General features: G+C 42.2%; 1 protein-coding gene across 1 annotated transcript; it reads left to right on the top strand.

Annotated features, from left to right (window-relative positions):
- Window positions 1–23,634, top strand: UBE2G1 (ubiquitin conjugating enzyme E2 G1; the record flags this gene model as incomplete). Its single annotated transcript, XM_082008495.1, has 5 exons — window positions 1–46; window positions 15,418–15,520; window positions 18,564–18,661; window positions 19,723–19,901; window positions 23,548–23,634. 5 exons carry the CDS (start codon window positions 1–3, stop codon window positions 23,632–23,634), a joined length of 513 nt encoding a protein of 170 aa, XP_081864621.1.
- Window positions 23,635–23,686: the final 52 nt, after the last annotated feature.

Below are 23,686 nucleotides of genomic sequence, written 5' to 3'. Positions count from 1 at the left end.
ATGACGGAGCTCCAGTCTGCCTTGCTACTGCGGAGACAGCTAGCAGGTACCGGGCTGGGGGCCGCCGGGGGGAGGGAGAGAGGCGATCCGCCGCGGGGGGTGGGGGAGCGGCAGGGAGGCCGGCCTCTGAGGGGACGGGGCCGGGGCCTGCGGTGGGGGAAGGGTGCCGGCTCCTGGGAGGGGGCGGGCGGCCGGCGGGGTGGGGGGGTGTGTGTGTGAGGGCGAAGGGGAGATTACGGCCCCCCCGCCGCTCCGCTGCCCAGCCGGAGCGGAGGGAACTAGGCCGAGGGGGGGAGGGGGAGCCTGCCTGGCGATCGCTGCCAGGGGAGCCGGGGGGAGGGGTGCGGAGGGCCGTCATGGCGGGGGGGAGCGTTTCCTCCGCTGCCCCCGTCCCGTCAGGGAAGTGGGGGCTGGCAGCGGCCGTGTTCGCGCGTGTGTGTGTGTGCGTGCCCCCCGCCCCGTGCCTGGCAGCCTCCCCGATCTCTCTTGCGGCCCTGTCTTCGCGGGGCGGGGAGAAGGCAGCCGGAGCTTTCCTCCCCGCAGCGTGGGGGATGCGTGCGGAGAAGCCTCCGTGCTGCGAGGGGATGTTTGCCAGGCATCGAAAAGAAGCGGAGGAGGGAGGGGTTGCCCCCCACCCTGGAAACGTCCCTTCAGGTCCGGGGTGAATCGCCCCACGGCCCGCACCCTCCTGGGGGCACCCGGGGTGCCCCCGTCCCGCCTCCCCGGCTCCCCCTCACCTCCCGTGCCCCGCGCCGGGGAGGGCGGATCGGGAGGGGGAGGCCGCTTCCCCCTTTGTTGTCAGGAGACGAGCCGGGGGCTCTGCTGGCATTGCCGGCAGGGACGGGACCGGGCAGCACCGGGATCCGGGCGGCGGAGGAACCGACCCGGCCCTGGGGAGGGCGAGCGGGACTGGCCTGCCCTGCCCGCCGCGTGCTGCGGGGGGAGCCCGCAGGGAGGGGCGAGAGGGCGGGACGGGTGCGGGGAGGGAGGAGTTGGAGCCTGGGCTCGGGAAAGGCTGGAGCGCCGGGCCCGGGCGCACCGCCGAGGCGGGAGCGGGGTGGCAGCTTGGCTCCGGCCTCGCCAGTCGTCGCCGCGCCCCCGCCTCCTCCCTTTGTCCCGGGCGGGCGGGCGCGCTGGGCCGCCGCCGAGGGGACCCGGCCCGGCCCGGCCTGGTGGCGCGCATGCGCGGGGCCGCCCGGGCGGCGGGGCGCACAATGCAGCTCCATGTGTCGCTGGCTGCCAGATTTAAAGAGAAACGAGCCGGCAGCCGGGTGCGGCGAGAAGCCTGCCGCCACTCCCTCCCCGCTCCCACCGGTTCCCCCGCGTCCTCTGCCTGCTGGGTTTCCGCGGCCGGCATAAAGTAATCCCCTGGAGAAATCGCACAGGTCTGCCCGGCACCTTGGGTGGATCTGATTGCCTTTTTTGTCCCTTACGTAAAAATTGCTTCATACCCAGATAAGGAAATGTGTGCTAGGTGTACCTAAACTCGGGCAAATAGAGCGCTGGCTGGAGTTTGATGAGTAGCCATACAAAGGGACGGGTTCGCTGAGTGGCACAGGGATGCCTGGAGGAGGATTTTGGCCTGAGACTTCAGTAATGTCTCTGAAAGTGTAAGGGTGGAAAACGACGTTGTTAGCAGCTAAGAGGTGAAGTTGCGTAACCAGGTATAGTAAGCTAGGTGATGTGTTTGTTGCATTTCCAGCACAATCTTTAGTTGATGGTAAGTTTGAGAAACTTCAGTATAGCTCACTGTTAGTACAGGATTTTTTTTTTTTACCCCTTTAAGGTGACATTCTTTTTAAAAGAAAAAAACCCAAACCATATATACTGTGTCTGTACTCTGAACATAAGCATGCACCTCTTGATGCTTTAGTAACTACTGAAGTTGTTACTGACATTCAGTGAGGTGTCTGCATGTTCAGATATGCTAATAACACGAGGTATAGGCTACAGGAACTCCAGACTGTATTTGATGCAAAGCTTCTCTTTCCTAATAACTGATCCCTCTAGGGAAGCAATAGTGTAGGACAGTTGCTCTCTAAATGGATAAAAATGAGCATTTAGTAACCTAATATAGTTCTTTGGCTGTCAGGAATTTCTCTTTTAACCGACTAATTGTGCTCTGTGAGAGAAAGTTTGACATCTAGCTGAAGTCTCTCAATAATAAGTACTAGCTGTCAGCTTCTGTTGTGTAGTTTTTTTTACTTGTCTGGTGAGGTCATAAGACCTTCTGTAATCACAGACTGGTTGGATATGTAAGTTGACTGTTAGATTTCGGCGTTAACTTCTGTTTACCTTTCTGCTCACTCTTCTCTGAAGGCTTCATGGTAAAAACTGGTAAGGTTTTCCAGTTGTCCCTATTACTGATTCAACTGTACTGTAAACCTTTGCATGTAACATGCAACTCTTGTGGGGTTTTTGCTTTATGTAATATTAGTGCCTTTGGTATCCTCTTAAAAAAAAAAATTGAAACCATATAAACAGTGATTGTGAGTGTGGATACTGAAGTGTGTGGTGAGTACTGAAGAAAAGTCTTGAACTCTTCCAAAGTTCTATCTGGAGTAACTGGTCTGAGAAAGAAAATAGTTTTTTTTCTACATGTGATAACCTTAGATGTCACTTAACTGAGCTGAAACTAGACTCTGACACTGCTTTTTCTGATGGCAGGCTGCAATGCAGAGACTGATTTTCCTTCCCTACTGCTGTCGTCTTCCAAGTCTCAGCTGCTCCAATGTATCCCTTTGTTTACACTCACACTACTTGTTCTACCTCAAAACAAAAATCAACGTTGTGGTATTCTTTCCCCTGGTGGGGCTGATGCTTCAGTCCTTCTGCTACATGCAGCTTTTGCGTTATATCAAGTGTGGTGAGTCATTGGGTTGTACTTAGTGGTTGGGTTTTGGAGGACAGTGAACAGGCAGTGACTGAGTTACGTGATGTAAACTAGTTTAAATTGCTGTAGATCACTCGCTTGTCGAATTGGCGTTATTCAAGCACAAGAAATCTGAAGTTGGAGCTGTTGGACTTGGAGCAAGACATCCAGAAGTGGAGGGAGGTTGAAGGGGGAATCTGAAACACATATAATGGTGGAGCAGTTGAGGAATATAAAAATTCTTTAATGGGTGAGACCCTGGATGGCTCTCTTCAATGCCGAGAGTAAAAAAACAATGACAGGAGGAGAAAGGAATGTAAACCAGTAGTTCTCAGAGTGATGACCTGTTTTGTCTCCCATATGCTTTGGTTCTTAATTGAAGGCATTATAGGGAGAATAGGTGTCTATGGCATGTAGCACTTTTCAAGAATTAGAACAACTCATTAGACTTGGCTAAAGTGAGGTCAACTGGTAAGTCGTCTTGGTTGTTGGTGAGACTTAAAACCAAGGGTCTTATCAAAGCACAGAACAAAACTTGACAACGTAATCCCAGGTTGCTCCAATAAGCATATGAAGATAGACTTTTTTTTTCTGGAGCAAGCTGGCTTGTATTGTAACTTGAGCAGGTAACTAGTACCACAACACCATATATACAACATGCTTGTCAACTTAAGGTGGCGTGTTTTGGGTCCTAATAATGCTCTAAGAGAAGGGCATATTCAATGACAGTTGCAAAATATGACTTTGAGTTAGATGTGGATTGGTGTTTTGTTTTGGTGTCCCTTCCCCTGCCCCCTAATACTAAGTAGCTTCACAGTGCCTTTGCTAATCAAATACTGAGCTATATCATCAGGGAATTAGTATAGTAGCTGGGGTTTTTATTGACATGTGCTTGCCCCCATTTAAGCACAAGAACAGTTCGAATAAACTTTGGGTAGTCTTTATTTGTTTTCTGTGTGGTTTTTTTTTTTTTCCAAGTGTTTAAAGGAAGTAGTAAGTGGGGATCTCTGAATACCAAAGCCAGTTAGAGTGGCTAGACCTGAAGGGACATTCTTCTCAATGGATATCTGTGAAGCTAAATGGCTATTCCTTCTTAAATCAACATAATTGTAAGTTCTATCAGCTTCTGGAAATATCTTAAAATTCTATAAGCATATTTGTTCTTACAGATAGCCTTTTTTTTTTTTTGAGGAAAAAGGCACTTTGTGGAGTGGTAATAATGTGAAATAGAAGCCATGGCCTGTCCATTTCTTAGGGGTAAGTTGCGGGGAAAACTAAAAGAATGAAGTGCCTCTGAACATCTAAAAAAGTTTAACAGCAAGTATGTAGATTGGTATATCACTAGATTGATTGGTATATCACTAGATTAGCAGAGTTCACCCTCCAAGGGAGGCAGGGGGGAGGATAAACTGTGTTCTCTGTAGAGCCCCGAAACTTTATGCTCTTTAAAGAGAGGCAGGAGACAAACGAGTGTAAAGCTTCTATTCAAGTCTCCAGAGCTGTCCCAAGGGTTTTGTGGACTGGGGCATTTCTCTGAATGTTTTTATTTCATCTTTCTGCCAAATCCTTGCTGACACAGAGGCTTGTTAGAGTAGGCAGACTTGTCTAGTTCAACCAGCAAAATCATGTAGGGAGGATGCAGTTAAATTGGTAGCGCACAGTGGAACCAGAAGTGCAAGTCCTCTTTAACATAAACATGGATCACTGAAAACAGGGGAATAACCATGCCTTTGTTGGGCAAAGTTGTACTGTGTTGTAAATATTCTCCAGCTTAGGATACAGAAAAACCCCACACCAATCTTTTTCTCAAACGTGAGAAACATGGCATTATTTCAATTTAAAGTGTACACAGCTCCTATTTCAAAGTAAAAAATGTCTAATTAAAAATTAACAAGGTGGGAAACTGCATTAAATACTTAATATGACAGTTCAACAAGTTTTACTTCCTTGTGTGGAAAAATCTTGCAGTGTAATGTTGAGCTAGTTGAATTTCTGGGAGTTACATAGGATTTACTTCTAAAATATTTAGTGAATTCTGTGGGAATTATGGAATTAAAATCACTTTATAGGTCGAAGCTGAGATGGCATATCTCTTGGGTGGCTGGTGGTATAAGAAGCCTTTGCTTAGAGTTGAGTACTGGCTATTTACTGGCTTACAGTAGATTTGTCTACAAGGTAATCATTTGAGTGGCACTGATCTGAAGTATTAAGTTGATGCTAGTCTGCCTACTAGCTTCCTTGGAGAGGTCTGTTTGTATGGTCAGTAATATTCTGAATGGTTAAGACTCCAAGGTCCTGCACATGTCAAAGTTTACCTCAGTATCACTTAAAATGCTATAACCTCCCTGCATGCTTTCTAAAAATATGAGAGTCCTCTTAAATAACCATCAGTCTTCACTGCTCTGATGCTTTTTGGGATGCTTAGGTACAGCATGAGTGTACCACTCACCTTAACACTCTTGCAGTGTAGGGCCCCATTATAGCAGATAAGATAATCCTGTTTCTTGTAAGGATGTGTTGACAGAATCATCAAAGCTACCTTGCTCATGCTGACTTCATAGATAATATCATTGCTAAAACACATGCCTTGCTACAGTGACTAGAGTCTGAGCAGTACAAGCAGCCTGAATTTCTGTGGCACTGCAAATGACATAATGGATGTGACTTGTGGCAAGCTTTACTAGCTGCACATGTTAGTTTTTCAAATGTTCCTCTTGCAGAAATAAACTGAACTCTGCCTCTTCAAAGAAAAGAGTATTTATGACAGCAGTCACAAGAGCAAAAATTCAGGGATGCTGGCAGTTTTGGAATGTGAGGTTTAGCTAAGCCTCAGAATGGAGGGGCTTGATGACTCAACCAGTTGCTTGAACAGGATGAAGCAATAACAACCTGCTTTAGAAGCTTACTTCTTGATGGGGCAGCTACAGTCGCAGCCAGCTGTTTCTGGCTAGGTCAGGGAAAGAACCAAGCCTACCATAAATTATGAGTTCTTCCTTTCCCTGCTTCCCCTGCAAACAAGGTAGTGGAGGTTACACCAAAGTATGGACATATGTGGTTCTGACAGTGAAGTGGTTTCTTTCTGTTCAGTTAGAGAATAGTGGAATGGGAGAATGCTGCTGGTGATCTTGTGGAATAAGGAGCAAAACTAATACCTATTGAGAAAATACTTTATTGAAAAAAAGTATTTATTTGGAGATACTAAATCACCCAAATCTCGCTGAAATATCTTGTCTGTGTGATTGATGGTGATTCCAACTTTACAGTTCTGCAGCAGATAACTCTTTAATACTAAGTTATTTGCTAGAATTTTTTTTTGTTTAAGAGAAACTGATCTGGGATAAATCAAGTAGAGTGAATAGTCTTCAAATAAAATCACATTTTGTAATGATAACTGATTCTGCTTTGACTCTTCTATATCTCTTAATGATTATTTGTTTTTAATGCAAGAAAGACTTGGAACAGTACATGCATATTCAACTCAGATAGGATTACATACTGCCTTTAATGGTTGGTACGAGTTGTTTTTTAGTTCCCCCGAAGCCCTATTCTAAACAGTTTGAAAATAAGTGAACTTCGTAGGTAAAACTTGTTTGCCTTTAATAGGCCTTCTGCTGAACTTTCTTCCTCTAATGTGTTTAATGCAACCTCTGTTTTAATCTAAAATACAGCATTTTGTTTCCAGCATAGAGATTGGGTTCTAATGAAGTGGAACTGAACTGAAAGGGCGTTGCCATTCTGAGAGAGTGTGAACTAACTAAATACTAAAATGAGTGTGAAAATTTAGGTGCCTGGAGGAGGAAGAGCAGGTGGCTTGGGTGAGGAAGAGGGCATGCGACTCTTGAAACTCGCACTGTCTGCTTTTTGTCCCAGCATACAGGAACAGAATCTGGGTAGCGCTTCATGCGCAGGCCTGTGCTGTCACTGTGTTGCACCTGCTCTGTGCTTCGTTTTTTAGTGGTGTGTGGATATCTCAGTAGACTGATCTTGGCAAGATCTTCACTTAAGGAATCTAGTAGGTCTGAGCTTTAGGCCACCCTGCAAGTGCAAATATTCATATTTGCTTCTCCTTCCTACTTTCAGGTCCAAGACATATCAGCTGGAACAGAGATCAGATATCCAGACCTTGTAAGAACGCTAAGTATAGCAATCTAATTGAAATAGGATTCTGTAAAAATAACTGCTCTCCTGGGCATGAACGTTAGTAGTACTTGTACAGGTTTAGAATAATAGTAAAGACTCTTTGATGGAAACCCTTTGTAAAGGCTTTCATATACAGTCTTTCTGTATGTGAATTGTTGGTTAAGGGAAACCTATTTCCATGCAGTCATCACTACACTTAGTAGGTCAAGCTGGCTGTTTTTTTTTTAGCTGGCTTGCATTTGGTGTTGATGTAAAAGATGATGCTGTCAGGAGTCACTTAAGACAAATGTCTTAAAACAATTCTGAATAACAATGTAGCTGAAATTAGGATATGCAGACCTGTTATTCATATTTTAAGCAAGAGAGGAAAAACAAGCTGTGAAAGTACCCTTGACTTGCACAACATCTTATGCATATGATGAGGAAAGCTGATGAACTCTTCAGACATTAACATCTCCCAGTGGTATAGTCTTGTGATACAGACTTTCTAGTGGATTTTCTAGAATCGTGTTTTATTCTTGTATGTAAACCACACGTACCCTAGAGCTCTTAGCTCTGTTCAGCAGTGCTGTTTTATGACTGCTCAGAAGATACTTGAATGGAATTTTTTTGTAGCTTTAGTCTGTTGGTAACTTGCAAACAGCTGTTAAGAAATAAACTTTCCTGCTGTCCATTCTAAACTCAACCACAGTAATACAACTGGCACCTAGGATGACACTTGTCTACTGCATACAAATGCTAGAATTTGGCATCTGAAGCTCTGTAGGCTCCTTTGTAGGTGCGAGAAATATGTATGTGTAGAGTGTGATCCATCTGACTTGGTTTTGATATCTGTTTTGGGATGAGATGATCATGGGGTCTCAGGAGCTGCTTATCCTGGTGAGTTCTCTACTGAATGCTGCTGAGGGTGACCATCTCAAGTACAGGCAGATGCTTGTACCCACCTAACTAATATTTGCCTGACTCTTAAGAGTGGAAAGATGCCTCAGACACTGAGAACAAAATGAAGGTGGCAATTCTTGTCTAGTGAGTGTGATAGATGAATACGGACCTGTAGTGCCATTGACTCTTTATGGGTAAACCACTGAATGTTTCCTGGTGAGATACTTGCTTTCTTTCAGATGTGGACTTCAGAATCGGTGTTCTTCTAATCCCTTTAACTATTGTTGTTGTTCCCTTCTTCATACTATTTCCCCCAAAAATTCCTTAGTGGGAATGTTGTGTTTTGGGGTGGTTTTTTTTAACAAACCTCTTCAACATCCATTTTAACGTGGGTGATGTAACTGTGCTAGATTCAGGTGTGATGGGATACACGGCATGCTTCAAGCAGTGTAGAGGAAGAGGGCTCTTGAGGAAACAGTTTCTCTCAATTTCTACCAAAATTACATGTCCTATTAATTTGAACTGATATTAATGTTGTAAACTTACTGCTGAGAATCTTAATTCTGGAAGCATAACTATTTCAAAACTTTAAACAATACTATGGAATTCAAAGGTTTTCATTGGTCTGTTTTGTATTTCCAGCGTTTTGCGGAAGCAGATTCAGACAAGAAAGTAACTGGAACACGACCTTTGTCTTGAGAAAAGACTTGTGGGCTTCATAGGCACACTGTGGTCTGCAATTACTTAAGTTACTGAGTTCAGGCATTTGCTTAATGGCAAATACATCAGGGGGAGGGGAAAAGAGACCTTCCTTCCGTGTGTGGTAAGTGTGGTATGTTGGAAAAAGACTGGTTTGAGTGTGTGTACACAGAAGGCTTCAATGTATGAAGAGTGCTGCAGAGAACAAATGTCTCAAAATAGGTCATCCCTATTCTTGCCTGTCTTTATGACTCTCGGGTAAAATGGTGCATGGGAACAGATTGTGGGCTGGGTAAATTGGGTTGCCAGGTCAGATTGGTAGCTGGATATCTGTGGTCTAATTGAGGCTGTGTGAGAGCTGGCTTTGAGACCTTTAAGTTGAGATCGATGTCTAAAGGAGTGTTGATAATGTCTATTGGTGGCCACCTCTGTGGACTTCAGGGACTATGGGGAACTCCTTAAGAACCAAGATGGTACCAAAGGACCTGCAAGCTTCTGGTTAGTGTGTTAAGAGTCAGTTTTCAACTAAGTAGCTAACGTGAACTTTCAATTGTCTGTCTTCAGGTATGCCACAACTCATGCGAACATGGAGCTACAGAACATACACAATCAAGAAACTCTATTCTTAGCTTATGTCTGGAGTAATGTGACACCTTACTAGTACAAGAATTCCATTCTCTATCTAGTCAAGTTTCTCCGGTACTATAATCCACAGACCTATAGTGTCAGTTAGAGGAGCTTCTGCTTTAGGCTAGTGCTGCTGTCCTCTTGTTTGCAGAGCTGAGCTGTGGCCCTAGCTAGGAAGCTGATCAGGAGTACAAACAAAAATCAAACAAGAAACCCCCAACCTTGTCCTCTATCCTTCCAAAACCTGCTTTACTGTGCAAATCCTTGGAAGGCTCTAGGGGTATAGCTGAGGAGATGGCAAGCAAAGCATGTTGATACAGCAGTGCATTGGGATGATTTCTGTGAGCAACCTGCCTGTTAATGCCCGCTATACAACTGTCCCTACAAGTTCCCTGAACTGAGAAGAGAATTATATCTACAGAAGTCTGTAATGCTGCCCTTACCAGCAGGGGATGATGCATGGAGCACTGGAAATCAGTTGCCAGGCTAAAGTTTAGAGTCAAACCTAAAGCTGCAACTGAACTGGCTCGTGGAATCTCTTGAGACACGTTTGTCTTGACTGTTTCAGTCTCACTCCAAAAATAATTACAGTGTCCTTCTGAGACTAAAGCTGTTCTGTCTTAATTGTTGCTTATTTGTCACCGCCAAAGTGGCTACCAGGAGTGTGTGCATATCACTCTACACTTTCTCTGAACTTTTGGGATGAGCTTGTGGAGCAAGACAGAACATGATGAAAGTAGATGATATGGAGAGCTCTGGCAATACATCTGTGCAAGGAGATCATGTTACTTTTATCTCAGCCCTAATCTTCTAGAATCAGAGACTTCCAGCTGGGTCTGCAAGGCAGAAAGAAAAGTCTTAGAAATCATAACTGACGTCAGTTAAGTAATATAACTATATGGAAGTCACAGCTTGAGGTATGGAGAAGTCTAGAATGAGGATTTTCAGCCTGTGTGGTTGTTAGAAGCTCCTGGACTACTGCCGAGACTCACAAAAAGCAACCAAGAAAAAACAAGCCTTATGTGTAGCTAATGTAAAGCTCTGGTACGGCCTTCTTGTTTTAGGAACTGTGTGTAAGTCAGCTAGATGATTTCTCCAGAAGCCCTAGCTAGGACTTAGGCTGCCTGGTCTCTGATTTTTGTGCTGGACTCAACCCACTGGCTGCACCAAACTCAACCACTGTGTAACTTACTACAGAGGCTGCTGTTAAAAATAATGTAGAAGCTTATATTTTTTGAAGACTTTGTACTGTCATGTAGCTTAAAATACTCTAAATTGTTCACATGTGATGGCTGGCTGGGTGAAACATCAAGCTGAAAAGTCTAGATGCCATACATAGCTGCTACATGTAGCCATGGGGCTCTTTCTGCTTAGTCATTTTTGTTGATGCTGTTTTGCTTTTGGATTGGTGAAAGTCTCTTGGCTTATATAAAGGCAGTTTTAGTGAGTATGGGAACATCAGTAGCTTGGTGTAAACTAAACACTGAAACTGGAAGCACAGCTTATGGTGCTGTGTTGGCTCAAGTTTAAGGCAATGGTAACTTAGTTCTGCTTTAGTAAGAGCTAAACCGCTAAAGGAGCACTGTGTGTTGGCAGAGCGTGTGGGAGGGTAGGCCTTGGACATTAAAGTCCGTTCTAGACTTAAACAACTCTGTTGGATTATGGGCCTTTTAGTCTTCCGCACCTCCCAAATCAGGTATTGGTTCAGGACTGGGATTAAAGGAACTGAATGTCTAATTTATAAGCAGCCACGGGATTCTGTTCCCAGTATGTGGCTGCTTGGCAGCTGTCCAGGTTTGTGCTGCTTTGGCTGTCGGCTGCTGCTTGAGCTGCGAAGGACTCTACCTGAAACTGCTTCTAGACTGAATGTAAGAATTTTTTTTTCTCTGGGAAGAAAAATTTCTATGATACTAAACTATCAGAAATGCAGAAAATATTGGCAAAAATACTAAACCATGGAGTGTAATATGTCGTAGTAGCAAGTAAATTGCACTTAGGTATGGACATGTGTTAAGGTACTCATTTAGGTTTAAAAGCTACAGCATATGTTTTTAGCTAAATTAGAAATCTCAAGGGAAAACTAAGTGTTGCAAAAACACTGTGGAAGGATCCAGTTCTTTATAGGTGTCTGACTTCTCTGCTTTTCTAGGACTTGTGGGCTAGCTCTTCAGCAGGGCTCTGTAGAGGACCTGCACCAAGAGCTTGTTCTCCTCCCAGCCTGGAGGAGTCAATTGAATCCTTTGCTTTATGAAGCATATTCATCATCTGTGCGTTCATCCAGGAAAACTCCTGTTTAGGCTGCAAGTAGTTAACTGCTGTAGTTGGTTGGGAATGACAGATGCGGAGAACAGGTGTCCCGTGTTCTGGAGTGCAGTGTCAGTGTCACCAGAGGCTCCGGCTGGTGGGCAGAAGTCCCTCTGCCTAGCAGCAGCCTTCTGTGGCTGAGCATAGTGTGTGCGTGCTCCTTTCTTGCCATGGCAGCATCATTCCTCATTCGGGATTTTGGTGCGTCAATTCCACTACTGTGTGAGTCTCAAATCACGAAGGGATAGGTGGTGCTACTAGTTAACTTTTCTGATATGCAGCATTGGCTATATCTAGGGGCAAAACCCAAAACTAAACAAACCCTAGGCTTTGGTGTTTGCAAGTTTTAAAGAGTAGCAGCTCCTAGCTATCCATGATAAAGCAGCCAAGGATGATGTTTTTCATGTCCCAGTGCAAAACTTCCCTGAGACTTCCCTTTTGTCTGCCAACCAGCCAGCAGCTGATGTTCAGTTTATCATAAATCTGGATGGAAAAGCTCATTTTAACTTGCCTGTAGTAATTCTACATACATACAGTGGAGAAGGTGCCTGAGCTTATATCCATTGTTTTACCTCAAGTTAAAATATTTGTGCAAGCATTTGAACCATGCTCAGTATCGCTACTGTGGAAGGAAAATGAGAACCTGTTACAAGCAGAGACCAGTACCACCTCCTGTAAAAGAAGTAGCTATTTGCTGTATAGGCAACATCCACTAAGCAAATTTCCATAGCTGCTGTAACAGAAGCTTCTTGTTGGTGGCTATCCTTTTCATACAGTTGACAGGTTTTCTGCATTACAAGAGCTGGCATCCAACTATCTTATTCCTTCTCACAAGGTCTCTTGCAATATAGTGCTGCAAGGTCTTAGGTATGAGTCAGAGTCTAAGAGCTGGCTTTCACTGGGAACAAGTACATGAAAAATCCTTCAGAGGACTTAAAGATAAAAAAAGTTATTTGGAGGCTGAGACAGATGTAAAAAGACACTGAAAAAGCATGAATCAAGACTTAAAGAAGAAAATGCTTAAGTCATAGCAGTTTACACAGAACTCGGCATAAACCCTTTTCTCCCTGTGGAAATGCAGAAATGAGAGAACTTGTGTTTTGGAGCCTTAAATTCAAGTTTGAAAGTCCTAAGGTGACATACTCAAATCTAGTACTTGCACTCTTTCTGTTGACTCCCATAGTTGTTATGCTGGATATTTGGTATTAACAATACTAATACAAAATCCAAAAGGATGACTTAAGTGTCTGTCCTGGTTTCAACCAGTGTAGAGGTAATTTTCTTCACAGAAGCTAGTGTGAGGCTGTGTTTTGGATTTGGGATGAGAAAAGGTTGATAATGTGCTGATGTTTTGAGTTGTTGCTAAGCAGTCAAGGACAGTCCAGCTTCTCATGCTGGTCTGCCAGCGAGAAGGCTGGGGGTACACGGGAAGCTGGGAGGGGACACAACTGGGACAGCTGACCCAGGCTGGCCAAAGGGATATTCCATCCCATATGACATCACGCTCAGTATATAAAGCTGGGATGAAGAAGGAGGAAGGGGTGGAGGGATGTTTGGAGTTACAGCGTCTGTCTTCCCAAGAAACCATTATGTGTGATGGAGCCTGGAGGCGGCTGAACACCTGCCTGTCCATGGGGTGTAGTGATTGAATTCCTTGTTTTGCTCTGCTTGTATGTGTGGCTTTTTCTTTATTAAACTGTCTTTATCTCAAACTATGAGTTTCTTCGCTTTTACTCTTCTGATTCTCTCCTCCATCCCACCATGGGGGAGTGAGCGAGTGGCTGTGTGGGGCTTAGTTGCCAGCTGGGGTTAAACCACAACAGTGTCCTGAATGGAGGTGGCTTTTTTGCACAAGCAATAGCCTTTTTTTTTTTAAATAAAATCCTGCATGAAAAGCATGTTGTTTAACTACTAATGTGATGCATATTTTAATATCTGATGCTGGAGGAATGTGTGTAGTAGGGAGGTAGTAAGGGACTGGTGAAGTCCTCACTTCATGTGAGACGCTTAACTATTATGCCCCTTTCATGTAAAATTAAATAGAACTGTTACTCAAGCTCATGCAGCTGTTTCCACAAAGTTTCATAGATAGTTGCCAGAGGGTGAAAACTGGTCTGCCTAGTGGAGGTGTGGCCGTGCTATAGACTTCTGGTTTTGAAGCTTGCATCTTGGCTAAATAGCCTGTGATACTACCTTCTGTTTCAGGCATTGTCTTGAGAAAACATGATTTGGTTCAATACCTAAGTCTTTGTCCTGCAACTTGGAGAGTGAATGGTTGACCTCATCTGTTGACTAAACCCCTGCTGAGTAGCTTCTAAGAAAAGCCCCTCCAATACTCTTCTTGATATTTTAGCATAGTCATTTATGTGGATAAATTTGACTGAATTACCTATGGCCAAACAAAGTCTGTATTCCTGCTATCTACCCCTTCAGTACCTTGGTCCTTCATGTGAGGAGAGTGCTTTCTTTTCCCTCTGTGGACTTACTCTTCTGTGTAGGGCTTGAATTGGTTGTTCTTGCCTTTTTTTTTTAACCATGCTTTAAATAGTTAAGTTCTTATCTGGCAAACAGTGACTGCAAGCTTATGGGCAAATCAGTGTAGACTTAATGTAGCCTTTTTTCCATAAAGGTATGAGGTTCTCACCTGAAGTTCTTCTGCATGTATGTAAGGACATTATAAGGACCACTGAACTTTAAGTCTGTAACGCCTAGAAATCAACACAAAATACAGCTATTGATTTACAGAGAGGGACTATGTAGACTAGCTGTACTGTAGAATATAATCATGGGGGTTGTAAAATATGTGACAGGATTTAAATAAGTGCAGTAATAATTGTAAAACCAAACAAAAAATCCCTGACTTAATTTGGAAATTACTGACCAGGTGCAGGAATAACTTTCTCCCCTTCCCCTACCTTAAATACCCAGGATCCATCAGGACTTTGTATGTACTGTTGGAAATGCTGGATCAAGAATTTCAATTTGGCATCAATACAGTATTTAAATTAGTTTTTGACATGAAGCTATTGGTTAAGAGACATTTTCCCTCCCTTCACCCCAAGTTGAATTTTAGGCAGAACTCATTCAAGGTGTTTATTTCCAAGTCTTAGCTTTTTCCTGGAGTAGGTTGAAAACAGACATTCAGTGGAGTCTACATCTTGTCTGACTTCTGCATAGCTATTTCCAGATAAGCCTTCTATCTGGCAGTAACTATATGAACTAGCCTATAAACTTGGAACCCTGTATTGCTGATCACTAGTGGATAAAATTGTGGAAACAAAAGAGAAAGAAACCAAGAAGCAATCACCAAATCTAAACAGCATAACAGCTTATCTTCTATGCTTGCTTCTAGTAGTTCAGAATGTAGTAAATAATTTATCTCTAGAATGTACTGGGCACAAGTCTCAAATGCTTTCAGATTCTGAAAAAAATAATTTAAGGGAGGTAGGATGTTAGTTTTAAATAAAAATGTAATGTGACTTTGTTCTTCTGTTAACACTTCCTAGAGTTAAAGATAGACTTTAGTTTAATCTGGCTTGTCGGGGTTCTTAGAAAGCAGAATGGATTTCTTATTTGTAGAAAATCTGTGTTGTGACTTGTGCACACACACACCCCTATTGGTGCCTAGTTTAGGAGACCATGTCCCATAGTTCTGAGTTATTCTGGCCCTCCTACTCGTGATGTACTTCGATAGTTTTAGTCAGACTGGTGGTCTCGGCTCTGGCAGCATGCTGTTGTTTGTGTAGGGAGTTGACCAGGCCATAAGGCCATCAGTAGGTGCCAAATCACTGAAAGTCATGGGGTTTTTTGGTTGCGCATAGAGGCATAAGCAAAAACGGCGAATGCATATCATAGACACCTGAAGTCACTCTTAAATTCTTTTTCTTACACAGAGCTCAACAAAAATCCAGTGGAAGGCTTTTCAGCGGGCTTAATAGATGACAATGATCTTTATCGATGGGAAGTCCTTATTATTGGTCCTCCAGATACACTATAGTAAGTACTGATACTTATTCAGAAACTTAAGTGAACTCGGATTTACTAGTTCTAGTTTGGTCTAAGTGAGTAGAAGTTAACCTACATCTTCATACTGACTAAGTTAGCTAATGCTGTTCTGTTGCTAGTAAAATACCTGTAAACAGCTGAATTTGCTATATAGAAGTTCTAAACTGCTTTGCTCCCCTTGGAAAATGCAACACTGATCCCTTTGAACTTGTGTAGAAATGAGAGAGAATAGGCTATACGTAGAGGCAGCTTCTGTTTTCTTACGCAATTAAGTAAGGCAAGTATAATCCACTATTTGCTGTTACTGCTGTGAGGCCCTAGTTCAGCTGATAATACAATTTTAAACCATTACAACTTCATGCTGATGATTGTAGGAAAATATTCAAGAGGGATATAGTTGGGGAAACTGCAACAGAGCATAGAATTGGCCTCAAGCCCTGTTGATTTGAGATGGGAGAACTTCCTAGTGTGACGTAGAGTACTTCAGTGTTGATCAAATTTGAATTGTTGGCAAATCTTGCACAGTGGGCTTCAAAAAGCTTATCTTTATCCTAAGGACTGGGTTCTTTAATTGGCATTTGAACACAAAACTATGCAGTTGATACAGTAACTTCTTTTCCTGGACTTCATGTTCATTGCGGTTTTTGCATTGCTATATAACTGAAGAACTCTGGCACATGCAGTGCATTTCTTGTCTTTTTAAAAAAGGCATAACTCTGGCTAATTGAGGGAATGATTTCTCTTTCTCATAGAGATTATATATGATCAGCTACTCTAGCTCCTGTGAAAAAGTTCTATGCCTAGAAGAGGTCAGTTTAAAGTGTAGCTCTTGAAGATGAACCCTGTTTCTCTTCATTAAGCTGTTCCCGTGGTAAATTACTGATACAAAAAGCCTAGTGACATTTACTTGAGGTCCATTTTGGATCCAACATGAAGTTGTTATATACCTCTGTCTGCAGACATCTGAACAAGTACTTAAGCACAGTAATTGAATTGCTTTGCTTCTCTTTAAGCTCACTACATTGTGATTCTCAAGTCTTGCATAGATGAATTCTCCAACTTCTGTTGACCTCTTTTGAACAGTCTTGTAGTAGCTCCATTATATTCTCATGGCCATTTTATAAATACTGTCAGTAAAGAAATACCTGCTTCTAATTGAACCTCTTATATGTTAACAACTGCAATAGCATTTTTCCCCACTTCAGTAAGGTGCTGAGCTTGTTTTGAGGCTTTCTAGCTAAGAAGCTCTCTTCTGTTGCAGTCCCTAGTTGCTGCTTTTCAAGGTAGTATTATACTGAATCCTTCCTCCTTGGTCCATTTTATGATGACAGTGGAACATAATGGTTTAACTTAACCAGGCAGTTCAAAATTTTCTAACTTTAGTCTCATTCCTGGTCCCACTTTATTTATTCTGAGCTTGCCTAAAAAGACTTTAGACTGAGTGCATGACTCTACTGACAGAGACCCCTTTATCAGCAGTATTGCTAAAAATGGCACCAATGTCCCTTAATGTGTAGCTGTACTTCATTAACTGGTTTCTAATGTGTATCCAGCTAGAGCAGTGTTTATATGTAGCTGATGAGGGGCAATTAGAGATGCCATACAACCTAGAGGCTTTAGGATCTGCTTCTTGAAAAACTGAAAGAAGAAATTTTTCACTTCGAAAGAAAAGCCTTAACTGGTTTGGGGCTGTCAACAAATGGAATCTAACTCTCCTTTGTCTTGACTTGCATGGATGTTGAAATAGCCAGTGTTCCTGGAATTCTTACTCTTTCCAGGATCAAGGATTCTTTGGAAACTGCCTGCCTTCTCTAAAACTTGTGGAAAATGAATGCTGTGGGTTCAGATCCCCTCAGCTGCTTTAAGAGCAAAGTCACTTAGATCTAGTGCTTTTTGGGTTCGGGAGGTTTTTTTGAGACACTTGCTAGAATTGTGTATCTGTGGTTAGTGGTGGTGAAATTTGTTGTTTTCTCAGTAGCCTGTGGGCTTTGGATGCTAGTTCCTACTCCTTCACAAATACAGGAAAAAAAATTTGCACTGAACAGCGTTGTCTTTACTACACCAATTCTTTTTGTCTGCATGGCTACTGAGGAGTAGCTTGTCATACTGCCCATCTTGTGCCACTTTCTTTGGAGGTTATGTTCCAGTTTTTGTAATCTCTGCCTTCGCGATTTCAAATTTTGTTACAGACTTCAATTACAAGACATGACAGCAGCAGGGCCAAATGTTACAGTACTTACATTAGTGAAGTATTCCACCTATAAGGCTTTCACATTTTTCAAAAGGGACTATTCCTGGGTATTGAAACCTAGTTATTAAAAAAAAAAAACAAACCTCCCCCCAAAAAACCAAACAACAAACCATTACCTTAGTTAAATATGGGCCTGTAATGCCACATAAAAACTGAATGTCTCTTGTTTATTACTGTTTTCCAGTTCAGTGGGTAACTACAATGCAGAACACCTCACTGTCATGTCTCAGTCCCTTTAGCTTAGTGTTGCAAAGGTAGTATAGGAAGTCTTTTTACAAAGTAATGCTATAGGCACAGTATAAAGTCTTCTGTAACTTTTCACTGAGGCTCACTGCTGCAGACTGATGTCAAGAAATTAGGACTGAGGTGTCTAAAGGAGGAAAATAAATAGGTATCTGCTGGGCCGTACTTGAGAAGGGGAGTTATTAGTAATATTTGGGTGTTTTTTCTATTAATAAAAGTACTGGGAGGAAAAATGTAAGTTGTAATTACCGATGGTGAATGCCTTGGCAGTTTTTTGTGTGTGTGTGTGTGGTTTTTCCCTTCTGGAACATCATCCGAATTCTAAAAAAGATACAGTGTTGGGGAGCCGGCAGTATCTTGTGACAGGATCTTCTCAATCTAGAAACTTTTTCACTGCATATGGAAATGTTGGTGCTGTTAATTACCAACATGATGTTAAGCTGTGTGAGGGTAAAACTTAGAGCTTTTGATACATCAGTAAGTTCCAGTCTTCAGCTTAAGCTTACAAGAAAATCTACTAAGGTATTTTTGATTCCCCAGTGAAGGTGGTGTTTTCAAGGCTCATCTTACTTTTCCAAAAGACTATCCACTGAGGCCGCCAAAAATGAAATTCATCACAGAAATCTGGCATCCAAATGGTAAGAAATGTCAAAGTTTCAATTTCTTTTTGCAATTAAGAACTAAAATGTGGTGAAGACAAATGGATACATTTCTGTTCAATTTAGAAATATGAAACTCTGCGTTTACTTTACAATCTTCACTTCATAAAGAAGTAATAACCATAGCAGAGTTTTTAATAGTGCTGCTCTGAGAGACTGCTCCTAAAGTATTTTCAGAAGCTACTGAATTCTTGGTTACTGTTCAGGGCTATTTTTTTTCCCCGCTAAGTGTGAAATCCTGGTCTGAGGAGGAAGTTGACTTCTATAGCTGCCTTTTACTGTACCTTCAAATATTTCATCTTAGTATTACTAACCTGGCAGTTCAGTACAGAATGCCCAAGGTTGTCCTTCTCCAGTGAAGCATGAAAGGAATAACAGCATCTCTTAGTCCCTACAAAGACGATGACTCCTAATGTTTCATTTATTTATCGACTGCTGGACATAGATGGGAGGGCAAAATAAAATGGAAGGAGTTTTTAGGAATAGGAAGGGGGAATGCTTTTCAGCTTCTAAAGTTGTTACTGAAGTTGTAGATGTTGAAAGCTGGGAGGAGACCAGCACAGTGCTCCCATCATAAGGAACAGAGGGAATATTTTGTTGCTGTGTCAGTTGCAGCTCTGGAAAAACCGGAGTACTTGTCAGGCAGTTTCTAATTCCAGCAGCTTAAATCATATTCCAATATATTGCGGTAATATCCAGTTGATGCTGGTGTTGTGGGGAGAAAAAAAAGTCACTCTAGTTTGCTGAACTTAACAGAAAAAGCTTTAGTGGGAGCCTATCTAGCCTTGAAAGGTGCAGCATGATATTAGAATTAAGTTCTTTCTCCTCACGTGCCCTCTCTGCCAGAAATCCAGGCATAGTTAACAGAGTTCCACCAAGCCCTATTTATTACAGATTGAGTTCTGTAATAGTTAATTACTTTGCTTTTTTTATGAAGTGTTTTCAGACTAGCTGGAGTGAAGATGAACAGGTCCATAACTATCCTGAAGAAATGCCAGCATGTTGTTCATTACTGAATTATGCCTTGTTCTATTTTGTAGTTGACAAGAATGGCGATGTCTGCATTTCAATACTTCATGAGCCTGGAGAAGACAAATATGGCTATGAGAAACCTGAGGAACGCTGGCTTCCCATTCACACAGTGGAAACTATAATGATTAGTGTTATTTCTATGCTGGCAGATCCCAATGGTGATTCTCCTGCTAATGTTGATGCAGCGGTAAGATTTTTCTTGGTTTGCCAATTGTCTTCAGTGTAGAAACCTAAACTTGCAATGGAGTTTTGGTTCTAGTTGGACAAACAATGCAGTAACTTTTGGAAGAACCTTTTATATCACAGGCTAAGGCTACCTTTTTGTTGGGAAAAGCATCATATTGTGAAACAGAATTACTAGTTAGCCCTGGGAAGTATCATACAGATTGTAAAGGAAAAATGCTGTCAAATATCATAGGTAGTGGTTTAATTTCTCCTATGCAATAATGCATTTATTTATGGTAAATGGCTTCTGCACAGAGATACTTAATGGATAAACTTCTGCTCTTTTAGTCTTAAAAAAAAAAAATTGAAGGAAGCTGGCTGTAAAATCCTGTGTGGTTATATACATACAGCAGTTACAACTGCCATTAAGTTTAGCTGCAGAAGTTAATGTATTCTGGAACCTTTTTTGGCTCCTAGCATGTCATTAGTATAACACACCAAAATTTTTGTTTTGGTAATTATGTAACCTTTTAACAGATTATTGATTTGAATGGAAGGAGAAAATGTGGTGAGGTCCCTCAGTATAATTATATTGTGACTTTTTACATCCACCTCTCTACAGCAGTCTTCCTGGATCATGGAATAAAGCAGCAGGTTTGACTGTAGGTCTGTGGTTTGAGAATGTACTTGAAAGCTTCACTGGGCATCTGGCCTTCAACTCTGGAGGAAGTGTTGTCCCAGGCCAGAATGACTGGTGAAGGAGTGAGGAAGAATGGCCTGGTTTAAGGTAGAAGACCAGGGTGAATCTTCAGTAAGGATTCTGTCAGCAGTGAGATGCAAGTGTTTCATGCAGCATAGTGTTTCTGGAGCATGGCCTATTCTGCGTGGGTGTATAAACACAGCTATCAGCTGTCTAGAAGAGCTGCATTTATCGCAGAATAGCAATTAGACTAATAACCATTTGTGGTGGGGAGGGAAAAAATTCTCAGTTCTAGGGGGGTAGGGGAACAGACTTGAGGACCCATTCATCTGCGATACACTAACGTACTTTCCTTGTAATTACTCTTGAATTGCAGTTCAGCAGTGACTAATAAATGCTATTCTCTCACAAAAGACAACTTCTGGGTCTTTTAACTGGGGGAGTGAGGAAAAGGGAGATGGTAAACAGAAAGTGCAAAGTTTTGTAGAGGAGTGTTAACCTGCTCTGTCAAGCTAGCTGTACCTTCCCAAAGTGGGGGTGAGAGTTTAGTTTCCTGAAGCTTTTGATCTACAAAGCTGTTAGTGTTTCCAAAGGTGGTTCAGCTCTGCTCAAAAGTCATCATCAGAATGGTCTTGTGTGGATCAAACTTAATGGGAAGAAAAACTCAAAAAGCTGTAGTGAAGAATTCCCCCACTTAACATTCTTTTGAGTATTGGACCTCCCCTTCTAGTGTCATGTTACTGGTGGAAACAAATCCCCAGGACACATAGACATTTTCTGCTGGCAAACCAACCTGAGAGCACTGGAAGGAGCAAGTTATTAATGAAGTGCTAAAAGTACAGTTAGAATTCTGTAGCTTGAAAGCTTATACTTTTAGCTATGCTTGTCACCTTCCTAGCATCCCAAACTTTTTAATCTTTCTGTATTGTGCCCTACTTTTGCCAGCTGTTTCAGGAGTGGTTTGTTTGGGCTTTTTTTTTGCCTCAGAGATGTTATATAGAAAACTATACATTTGTTTACCTAAACCTTAGGGTAAAGGCTGACAAAATCTTAAGGAAGCACAGCATTTTCTAGCCCAGCTGGAGAGCACAAAAACTTACATCCAAATATGACTGAAGGCAGAGGTATTAGATGTTCCAAGTAACTCTTAAACTTAATGTGCTGCTTGAGCAGCTTAGCATCTCATGCTGGATTGTTGACTGTGTCCTCTTCATACTAACCAGAACGTGCTCATCAGGGTAATGAAGAATCAGCAGCTCGTGCTTTATTCTGGGCTGCTGTCAAGATGTCTTCTATTTGGTTTATTAAGTATGAGTTTACTGCAGCAACAGTCTTTGGCAGTTACTAAAAGATGCTTTGCTTTCATTAATTTCTGGTTTTAAGTGAGTCTAGAGAGTGGGGTGTTAACAGGCAGGTCACAGCATTATAGGAGCAGGGGATATACCTGCTTCCTGGAAAAATGAACTATGTGTGTTGGAGTACTGTCTCTTGGAGTGGGGGAGAAAAATGAGGGATGGGAGCCTGAATACATATTATGAGAAGCAGATAGAACAGTTCATGAACTAAAATAAGAGTTTTGGAGAGATTGCTGTCAAATTGGAAACTTCGCTTGCTATGCAATTCTGAATACTTGCTTCATAGAACTACAAATGTAAAAGGTAAAAACAAAAACTTAAGAGTCTGAAGCTGAGAGCGCAAATTCAGTGCTTTTCTTGGCCTTGAGCCATCTTGCATAAGCTGTCCTATGTCCCAGTCCAAGGAACCAAATGCTTGCTGTATTAATTGTTGAAAAAAAACCAAATTAATTAGTAGCCTTATTTGTGCTTTAAGACATGCTGGGCTTTCCAGCATGCTGACTGGCTGGGTGAGCTTGGAGGTGGTGAATGTTAGGGTATGCCAGTTTACAACTTTCACTCCAAATAGGGGGTGAAAAAGTGTTTTGTGCTAGGTTACTTCAGGTAAAACAGTGTGGTTTGGGTGGGTTTGTTTTTTTTTAACCCCTGTCCTCACCCCTGCAGTAACAAGATATTGCTTATATCATAAACCTAAGAAATGTAGGGCTTATTGCATGAAATAAGGGGTTCTTCATATTTTCCCACCACTTTGTGCCTAACTATATGGCAGCACCCAACACTAGTTATATTGTATCAAGCTTCTGTGCTTTCATCTGAGCTCGTCATGGGGCTGCCACAAAAAACTTCAAACTAGCTTGCACTTTTTCCTGTGGGTTTTTGTGATACCATGGTGTGCACATCTCTGGGTTCAGACTTACCTCTTGTTATCTTCCTGTTCATCTTTATCTTGGTTCTTCATCTATACAGTTCTGAAATCAGATACCTGTCACAGAGACCGTCCCCATAGGTGTGCTGAGTATTCTGTTAAGGTCTTTCTCATGGAGCCAGTATCTTTCAGCCATATCTAACTAGGAGGTGTTTTCTTTCTAAGGACACTGCTGTGCCTCTTCTGAATACTGAGAGTTCTGTATTTCTATCCTGGAAGTGTCCTGGCTAGATTGAGCGGAGGTTGAAACTGTCCTAAAAGTCTCAGAATAACTACTGGCTCCATAGCAGCTGTGTACCTTTTTTCATCACTGCAGTTAAAGATGTTTTCTCTAACCCGTAACAGCTTGCGGTCTACAGTTTGAGTTTGCTACTACTTTGTGGGCTGGAGTAAATAGATTTCAGCCTAGACATTGTGAAATACTGGTAGCAACATCCTTGGTGAATGCCTAAAATCCAAGGGAGAAAGACTGCGTCCTCACTGTCCTGGGAGCAGCTTGCGTAGAAACCCAGAGCAAGCTTTCAGAATTCCTCAATGTCGGAGGTTTTCAGTGACTAGCTTAACGACTGTAAGCAAATTTAGGTGTTGACTAGATGGCTAATGTCTAAAACTATAAACACCAAGAGTCTTCCTAGAACTTGTACATTGTTATAGGACTGACATCTGAAAGCTATCTATTCAATTACAGAAAGAATGGAGAGAAGACAGAAATGGAGAATTTAAAAGAAAAGTTGCCCGCTGTGTAAGAAAAAGCCAAGAAACTGCTTTTGAGTGACACTTATTCAGCAGCTAGTAGCTTCACTTTTTTTCAGGGTAAGTATCCTTCT

This window comes from Phaethon aethereus (assembly GCF_964289735.1).
Source record: "Phaethon aethereus genome assembly, chromosome: 19".
NCBI lineage: Eukaryota > Metazoa > Chordata > Aves > Phaethontiformes > Phaethontidae > Phaethon > Phaethon aethereus.
The sequence above is the reverse complement of the archived record's forward strand: the minus strand, read 5'-3'. Positions and strand labels throughout refer to the sequence as shown.